The sequence below is a fragment of the Ctenocephalides felis genome, unplaced genomic scaffold, assembly GCF_003426905.1.
Source record: "Ctenocephalides felis isolate EL2017-DRISC unplaced genomic scaffold, ASM342690v1 CF-g0.4_SCAFFOLD_03573, whole genome shotgun sequence".
In the NCBI taxonomy this organism is placed as follows: Eukaryota; Metazoa; Arthropoda; class Insecta; order Siphonaptera; family Pulicidae; genus Ctenocephalides; species Ctenocephalides felis.
In genome coordinates, this window is record NW_020539727.1 from 18025780 (window position 1) to 18035779 (window position 10000).

The window sequence follows — 10000 nt, forward strand, 5'->3', positions numbered from 1 at the left end:
TATCTCTTAGCAAAGTTATCTGTGCCAATATTATATCATAGCGTGCTCGAAGGTATATTGGAATGTTTATTTTATTTGTGTCTTGATAATCTCTTATTATAGTGTCCACTAAAAGATTAAGGATTGACATCAAAATTAAGGATATGTAACAAAGTTATAAATATCATCATTGAATTAAATCTAATGAAAGTAAATTTTTTAATACTTACAATGACTATGTCTGTACTCTTCGAGATGCTGAGGATCAATACTGCCACACAATTCCCCCAACTTGCACTCTCTTCTATTCAAATATAATGATAGACCTACAAAAAATTGCATATATAATGCAGGTGAATAATATAAATAAAATAAAATAACGTTACCTTCTATCATTTTCGTCAACGTTTCAGGAGAAATATCCATTTTGATAATTAACAACAACGGTAACAATTAGTAAATAACAACAAAAATTTTAAAACTGATTCAAATAAAATGTCGTCATGCGGATTTAAAATGATTAAACACTAACATAATAATATCACAGTATTATCTATCACTTATCGTTATCTATATTTAATAAAGCATAACGATAACAATGCAAACTTATCTACTAAATGAGATTTTGCAAATAAATTACAAAAAATCTCAAAGCCAATAACAATGATAACACATTATAGGTTATGTTTGACAGAAGGCTGTTAACACTTGAAGTTAGCAACTGTCAAAAATTTGAAATTTAATTTTTAATAATTTAAATAGTTTTGAATTTATTTAAATAAATAAATAAGTAAAGAGATATTAAATTTGATAAATAGTAGATAATAGTGTAAATAATTCAAATTTATATAAAATGTATTTAGTCGTCAAGCAGTTTTAATTTTTTTAAAGATTCACAGTACTGTCTATCACTTATTACTTATAATAAATTAATTATAATAATTATTATTATTAATAATTGATAATAATAACGGTGAAATTTTATTAGTAGATGGCATTTTTTAATCAAAATTTATAATTTTACAACATTAATTTGAAATTTCAAGTTATGTTTGACAGTTGACACTTAACACCTGAAGTTAGCAACTGTCAAAAATTTAAAATTTAACTTTTAATAATTTAAATTTAAAATGTATTTATTTAAATACACTGTTTTATAAGAAATTTTAATATCATAATATTAAATTAAATAAATTGTAAATAATAATGAAAATAATTTAGGTTTATATAAAATATTTCTATTCATTATTCAATTTTAAAATTTTCAAAGATTTACATATTACAAAAATGTTTACCACTTATTATTTTTTATAACTAATTGAGAATAGTGAACATTTATTTATTACATAACATTTTTTTATCTAAATTTATAATTTTATATCATTTATTTGAAATTTCTGGTTATGTTTGACAGTTGACAGTTAACAGCCTTTGACAATATAATAAAAATGGCGACAGCTGTCAAAAATTAAAGTATGGCATTTTACTAAGAAAGAATATTTATCTATTTGTTTAAATACGTAGTGAGAACAGAAATTTAATAAAAGTTCATTTTCAAAATGACATTTTTCAATTAAATAAATAATTTGCAAGAAATTTGCATTTATAATTTACTTTTTCGTAAACTTTTGGAGGTTATGTTTGGCTTTTGACGTTTGACAGGTTAATATATACAAACAATATAAACGCTTAGCATTTTAATTAAAATATTCGTGTAAATGTTTAAGTATTTACTTAAAAACCTAGTTTTACAAGGATTTTAATTTATGCCAAGTAGTAATTTTATATATAGAAATATTATTTTCTTTTAAACATGTCAGAATATGATAAAGTTAGGAAAGGCAAGCTTGTGCTGAAGGGTGAGAAATCTAAGTAAGTACTTCAAATTCATTCAATATATATATATATATATATATATATATATATATATTTGTTATTACCTTTTCCATATGTCTCTTACCCCCCAGGTCCAAGAAACGCAAGCACTCCAAAACCAAAGAAAAGATAACAGTTATCCGTGAAGACCCAGATGCCATCAGCCACGGTGGCTGGTGGAAAACCAGCGTAATAACCGAGATAACCGGCAACGTAGCCCTTGAATTCGGCAAACAAACCTACATGAAAGCCCTAGACAACGGTCTGTTTACTCTAGGAGCCCCCCACGACGAGGGCGACCCTCCAGAACCCGAAGAAATCTTCACAGCAATCACCATAAATGAAAATAAAATAGCCTTAAAATCAGGCTATGGTAAATACTTATCTGTGGATAAAAATGGTATAGTTATCGGTCGATCTGATGCAGTGGGTGCAATGGAGCAGTTTGAGCCTATTTTCGAAGACGGTAAAACTGCTCTGTTGGGGCCCAGGAATAACTTTGTTGCTGTTGATCCTGAAGACGATGCTATCGTTGCTTTGAGCAAGAAGGCTAGTGCTGATGAGTACGTTGTTATAAGGACTATGAACGAGAGGGAGAATGAGGAGCAGATTGAGGTGCCGAGTGAGGAGAAAGGAAATTTGAAGGAGGTGGAACTGAATTATGTGTAAGTAAATGAATTATATATATATATATATATATATATATATATACAGCAATATTTTTTTCCTTTTATAGGAAAAAATTCCAAAAATTCCAAGACAAGAAAATCAAAATCAGCTCCGAGGACAAAAAGGAATTAAAGAAAGCCAAAAAGGAAGGAATACTACACGAAACAATGCTGGATCGCCGGAGCAAAATGAAAGCAGATCGATATTGTAAATAAATTTAAATTAAAAAAAAAACCTTGACTTGACTTGAGTATATATTATCATTGGACGGATTAATTTTAACACAACATTAATAAAGTCATATGAAACTAAAAATACACCTATTAATAATAAAACTTACAGATAAACATGTAAAAAATATACAATAATAAAAGACTCACTCTTATTACTACCATCAATCTTTTACTGCTTCCAATTCAGACAAATATGGCTCGAATTCGAATCCTTCGTACAGCATGAAACTGAAATGCGGAATTATAAGAAGTGACTCCAATTCTTGGGCGATTTGGGAGAATGTGGGCCTTTCGTCTGGGTCCAGTTGCCAGCAATTTAGGGCGTGCTGGTAAAGCTCATCGTTCATATATACAAGTTGAGGGGGTCGTAGGCCTCTTGAGACTTTGTTTACTATGTCTGCACTTTCTATATTAGCATAGGGCGTGCCCCCTGGAATAAAGGATATATATATATATATATATATATATATACACCTAAGTCTGTTTTTACACGGAGATTGGTTCCAGAAGAAGCCGTGTAAAAAAAAAACGTGTAAAAAAGATATTGATCTTATACAAAAATGGGTGATTTGTCCTACTCTCTAAAACCTATTAAAATTAGTGAAAAACAAGAATTTTCAAGAACAAGAATTCATGTTTATTTTAATAATAATTCCCCTAAATTAGCGCTATTCACATTTGCTTTGACCAGTAAAAATTGTTCGTACGCGCTAAAGGAAAAGGAATTCACTTAAATCTTTAAGCTAGTGTTTGCAAACTATCGATACTATCGATGGTTTCAGACTTTTTTCTTTCATAAATACTTTTTTGTGATATGAACATACTTCGCAAAAATTTAATTTGACAAAAAAAATTTAGGTACATAAAATTTCAAATCGTGCTAAATGGAATAAATTCGTGTAAAAAATTTAAAAATATTCAATTTTCAAACCGTGTACAAAAAGACCGTGCAAAAACAGACTTAGGTGTATATATATATATATATATATATATATATATATATATATATATATATATATATATATATATATATATATATATATATATATATATATTAAACAAATTACAAACAAATAACATGTCTCAATGAAACGAGTTTTTTTAAATCTTTTAGTTTATCTTAGTTTTATATTTTTTGTTTAATATTTATTAAAAAATTATTGTCATATAACTTGTTGTTATATTAATTAGTGCACCATAATTTTTGTTTTTCTTTTAATTATATATATATATATATATATATATACTAGTTGGCCCGGCATACATTGTTTAGCCACAAAAAATATTTGTAGAATTTTTTTACATTTTACTGACAAGCGAAATGAAACAAAAAAGGGTCTCCATAAAAAAGGACTCTACTGACATGGAATGTTTATATATAAGATAATATTTATATCTACTTACCCAAAGCGCAGCATTCCCAAAGAACACATCCAAAAGACCAAATATCACTCTTTTCCGAATATCGTTGAGACCTCAAGACCTCCTGGGCAGTCCATCTTCTATAATCAGGTTTAGAATTCTGGTTAGCCCTACAATCGGCCAAACCAAAACCCGAAACTTTGGCGACACCATTACCAGAGAGCTTGATGTTCCGACAACATAATTGCTTGTGATAAATCTATAAAAGAAATAGAAATTAAGTAGAAATTATTGAAGTAAAACTTCTTTAGGCACTACTAGGGTGCATGCAACGGAAATAGCGTTACGCCCGAACTGTACGTCATTCGCTCTCGATGATATCATTTCAATACGGGTCGATTGTGATTAGTCGTGTCGAGTGAATAGAGATCTGTCGTTGTATGCGTACCAATATCGACAAGAAAATCGGCATAGATAAATAAACATTTTAAAGTTACATCGTAGTACGATTCTTGATTTAATAAAAAATGCACGAATCAGAAGAATATTTCACCCTGTCCCTTGAAAATAATAAAACAAATTCAACATTTGTGCCGTGTAATAAACGTAAGTTTATTGATTAGAAATTATTTCTTTATTATTCGTAGTTTCTATAAATCTTTGAAGTTATTAAAATGGAAAATAATTTTTAGGCAAGACAGAGATTATAGCTGTTCAAAGAATGAGATAAAAATCGCCAGCGAAAAAGTAAAAAAACACAAGCAGTCAATGAATGTATGTTAATTTTAATTACATGAAGTTCTTCAAACACTATGAATTACATGATGAGTGAAGTTGTGAAAACAATATTTGTTTAGGCGTTGTTTAACATAATCCACTTTGTGAATCGAATATTGTAGAATTTATTAATCAGCAATTACGTGATTTCTAAATGCTAATTACAATGACAAACCGATCATGTCATATTTGAAGTATGACTTTAATTACATTATTAACTTCGCGTAGGGTAAGTTAAAGTAATCGCAAAAAAATCGAAAATGAACATTTTTATATATCTTTACGTTTTAGAGGTTTCTGAACATTTTGGTATACCTTAGAAAAAATGAATGTGATACAAAATTACGTCGACGATTTCGGGAACACGGATCAAAAGATAAAAAAACATTTAGCGGTCAAAAATGTTCATTGGACATATGCACATCAAATTGTTAGATTTCGTATCAATTTTTTTTTGGGTTCCGTACCAAGCTTTTTAATATTAAAATTCACGTATTTGATTCAAACAAATGTCCTCGATATTTTCGACGGTATGGAATAAGAGATTTTAATAATTTAATTTGTCAATAATTGTACCGATTTGTCAATAATTTGTCAATTTTCATTCGGTTCGTGCACGATCGTGAGGCGTTTTTACAAGAGGCAATTTTGCCGTTTCGGAGATATTCAGCGCAAAGGGTGTAAAAAAACGGTTGTGCAGTTTTTGAAAGAACGGATCATCCAACTAAATTAAATCAAAAAAACGTTGTGATTGAGTAGTTGGTATGCAAAAAATGCTTTTACAGAAAATTTCGTAATTTTAAAAATTTTTCAAAAAAAACTCAAGGTTTTCAAAAAAATTTAAAGTTTCACAAAATTCAAATTTTCAAAATTTTTCATCATTTGCAAAAATAACTAAATATTGAAAAATTTCAAAAAATATCAAAATTAAAAAAAAAAACTATTTTTTACAAAAATTTGAGAATATTTCAAAATTTTTACAAAGTTTCAAATTCGTAGTTTCAAATTCTCAAAAAATTTAAGAAAGAAAGTTTTTTTAAACGAATTCCAAAAAATGTTAAACTTCTAAAAAAAATTATGAAAAAAAATCAAATTTAAAAATAAATTAACAAATTTCTTATAAGAGTTGTTTGTAGAATACGCGAATACTATATAAGTTGTATCTAAAATATGTTCAATTTTTCCAGACTTCAAATTTGACCAATGTAGATTGCTGGTAGATTTAAGCCTACATTAATTTCTACATGGTGCTCGTTGCCTAATTTTGAAAGCACTTGTAAGTATACAGTATGCATTTATAATAAATATTCTATTTAAAATTATTTAAAACAATTCACGTCGAAATTACGGTACGGGAAGTTCCAGAAATTTGCCTCAAGGCACGATGCCAGTCGCCCCACTAGTTTCTATATTATTCGTAGTTTCTATAAATCTTTGAAGTTATTAAAATGAAAAATATTTTTTAGGCAAGACAGACATTACAGCTAAGCAAGCAGTCAATTAATGAATGTTAATTTTAATTACATGAAGTTCTAATAATCGACTGTGTGAACAAATATTATAGAAGTTATTAATCATCAATTACTTCATTTCACTAATGAAGGTTAATTTCTAAATGCTAATTACAATGACAAACCGATCATGCCATATTTGAAGTACGACTTTAATTACATTATTGTTTCTAAATATTATACATATTTTTAATGCTATTATAAATATATAATTTATAAATTATCATCATATAAATGTGTATAATGGTCGACACTAATAAATGTGTGCACCACGAGTGTTACCATCATATTACAAATAAACATTATTCAAAATTGTTATACGATGTATTCATTTTTACTTAAATGCTATCTTGTATTATTTTATTACACTTACCGATTTGCTGGTCAAATATTCCATCCCCCAAGCAACGTCCACCGCAAATTGCAGAACCTGCGACTCCTTATAATTGCAGAAGGTTTGGTTTTTGGTATTTTTGTTCCTCGAAAGCAGCAGAGCATCTTTCAGAGTCAAAAGATGATGATAAAGGACTACTGCCAAGTGATCTGGAGTCTCACAAATTCCTATCAAACTATCAATGTTGGTATGAGATCCGAGACGGATTAAAAGATCCAGATCTCTTAGCATTGATCTTTTGTTAGACTGATCGAGTTCTCCATCTGGGATAAAGGATGGATTAAAAACTTAATAGCTAAACTTATTGTTATATCGAGTAAATCGTCCATGGTTTGTTAGTTAGTATTTTTCTATCACAGTGAGTTGGTTGTTAGTACAGGAGCTTTCTAAGGGTAGTTTTCAGTTTCACCATCTATGCACTGAACAGCAACATTGACTTCTTCACCGTCTCGTCTGAGGGATCCACTGACCACATTTCCAAAACGACCATAACCGATAACTGATGATTGGTTGTAGTTTAAGAAATTTCTGGGAATGTTCCATACTTGGTTTCTTAAACGAGAATGGTGATCTATTGGGGAATCTGGTTCGTCTTCGGGGATGTAACCATTGTTTTCCTAAAAAAAAAGGATACTTCAAGCCAGGAGCTCGCTTTGCGTCATAGGGGTAAGTTATAGTAATAGCCAAAGATCGAAAATGAAATTTTTTGCATATCTCACGTTTCAGAAGTTTCTGAACATTTTCGCATACCTCAGAAAAAATGTATGTCTGGGTGTATGTGTGTGTATGTATGTATGAATACAATTTTCGGGCGCAAGCACCAACCGATTAGAATGATTCAATCAACATTCGATTTCTACTAATAGGGAGATGTGCTGATTAGGTTTTGGCAAAGGCAGGTCCAGCCTTTACGGAGATACGAAGCAAAGAGTGCAGAAAATACAAATCGAGTTTTTGAGGGAACGGAATATCGGATTTGAATGATCTAAAAAACATTCAATTTGTAATGATTGGGAGAAGTGGTGATTAGTTTTTGGCAAAGACAGGTCCCGACATTTCGAAGATACAGAGCTAAATGTGCCAAAAATTGCAGTTTTTGAGAGAACTAAGTATCCTTGTGACGAAACAATTGCTTTTTTTATTTAAACTTTTTTAAAATTGATGAAGACTTATATAAAAAAAATTCTAACCTTGTGCAGCAAATCGATACTAACTTTTTGAAAAAGTTGCTGAAGAAATTAAAAAAACTCTACTCTACTGACGAGCAAACCAATTCTAGGGAAAAAGAAACTCTACTGACGAGCAAACTCGATTATAGTAAATTAGAATAGAACTCTACTGACAAGCAAATCAATCCTAGTTTTTACTATTTTTGTGCAGAAGCAAGAACTCTGGGAAAAAGAACTCTACTGACAAGCAAACTGATTCTAGGAAAAAGAACTCTACTGAAGAGCAAACTCGATTTCAGAAAAGTAAAATAAAACTCTGCTGACGAGCAAATCAAATCTAGTTTTGAAAAAATTGCTAAAATGATTTTAAAAAAATATAATCATCATTTTTTTCGGATCAGAAGCAAGGACTATAAGAAAAAGAACTCTACTGATGAGCAAACCATTATCAAGTTTTGTAAAAGTTGCTAATGATGAAAAAATTGCAATTATGAGAACCAAGGACTCTAGAAAAAGGAACTGTACCACCAGACAAAAATACGAAAAAGTTACTAAAGTAACTAAAACAAATTACAATTATTATTTTTGTGAGACTCAGCAGCAACGACTCTAGGGAAAAAACTCGATTTAGAAAAGTAATATAGAACTCTACTGATAAATAAATAATAAAATAATTAATGAATGAATGAGTAAATATAGAAGTATGAAATAATTATTCAAAGTTATAATTTAAATTATTAAAAAAAATTTAATAGTCATTTAAATTGCTGAATAAATTGGTAAGTAAATAAATAACTTGATAATTAAATTTATTAATGAATAAATGAACTATTTTTTACCATATCTTTTTTTAAAATTAATCAAATTTATTATAATTTATGCAAAATAAAACTTTATGCTTGAAGAGTTTCTACCTTATTTTATATATAAAACTGAATTAATAGTTTTATATAAAAATATATATATAATAATAATCTTTAAGTAAAAAGTTTTTTTTGCATAAATTATAATAAATTTGAATAATTTGAAAAAGATATATGGTAAAAATAGTTCATTTATTAGTTCAGAATGATAAAATTTCAAATAATAAATATAAAATGATATATTTAATTTAAAATTTAAAAATATCATATGAGTGAGAGCACAACTAGCTTTTTTTAAAAATTTTCAAACTTTAAGGAATTCAAAAATAACATATATGTAATGTAATGTAAATATGTAACCACTATGGTAGTAATATATTTATATCTCTATGTATATGTTTCACATATTTTTTCTCAGTAAAACTCTTGCAAAAATTATTTGCAAAAATCCTTGAAGCAACTACTAAATGACTACTAAAAAAGGAACTCTACTGACTTATAACATAATCCAAAATTTAGTTAGACATAAATTAATTTTAAAATTGTCTTCAATAAATTAATAGAATTCATTATTCTTTTTATTTAATTATTATCTCAATTATCTGGTATGGATGGATTTAAACTTAAAACAAAATTTAAGTGTTTATATTATATATTGTTTAATAATTTCTTACCACTTCGACAATCGGTCCTCTGAGTGCCAACTCCTGCTGATCACGTCGTCTTCTTTGAGGCAGTCTACGTCTTAAAACAATATATAATAACACAGAAAGAACTAGGAGTATTCCAAAAACTACTATTGCGGCTGTTAGGCCCATTATTAGAGATTGTTTGTCATTATCTGAAATAAAAACAAATATATATATATAAATGAATAAATTTGTAAATAATAAATTTATGGTAGAAATATATATATAAATGAAATTCATTAATAAATAAGTAAAACAAGTAAATAAATATATAAAAAAAATGATTGCATAAACAAACTACTATATATATATATATATATATATATATATATATACATATATATTTAAAATATATTTTAAATAATTATAATTATTATATTACCTGCTTCTGGTATATTAAAAATAATTTTGGCATGAGGTGTACTACTATATCTAATCCTAGTAACACCTTTGTAAGTACTAACTAAGCCCACAGAGAT

At 28.1% G+C, this 10000-nt stretch overlaps 2 protein-coding genes across 2 annotated transcripts in view; one reads left to right on the forward strand and one right to left on the reverse strand.

The window, feature by feature from the left end:
* LOC113389691 (putative tyrosine-protein kinase Wsck) overlaps nucleotides 1-10000 on the reverse strand; it is a 34509-nt gene that overhangs the window by 23445 nt on the left and 1064 nt on the right. The window contains exons 4-8 of the mRNA XM_026626707.1: nucleotides 9904-10000; nucleotides 9507-9673; nucleotides 7210-7417; nucleotides 6780-7087; nucleotides 4161-4377 (exon numbers count right to left, since the gene is read on the reverse strand). The exon at nucleotides 9904-10000 is cut by the window's right edge and continues 93 nt beyond it. Of these exons, the coding sequence (XP_026482492.1) occupies nucleotides 4161-4377; nucleotides 6780-7087; nucleotides 7210-7417; nucleotides 9507-9673; nucleotides 9904-10000 (997 nt within the window). The remainder of the gene's footprint in view (nucleotides 1-4160; nucleotides 4378-6779; nucleotides 7088-7209; nucleotides 7418-9506; nucleotides 9674-9903) is intronic.
* On the forward strand, nucleotides 1647-2897 carry LOC113389114 (protein FRG1 homolog). The gene is made up of 3 exons (XM_026626171.1): nucleotides 1647-1851; nucleotides 1947-2519; nucleotides 2591-2897. The coding sequence occupies exons 1-3, from the start codon at nucleotides 1793-1795 to the stop codon at nucleotides 2736-2738; spliced, it is 780 nt and encodes a 259-aa protein (XP_026481956.1). The 5' UTR covers nucleotides 1647-1792; the 3' UTR covers nucleotides 2739-2897.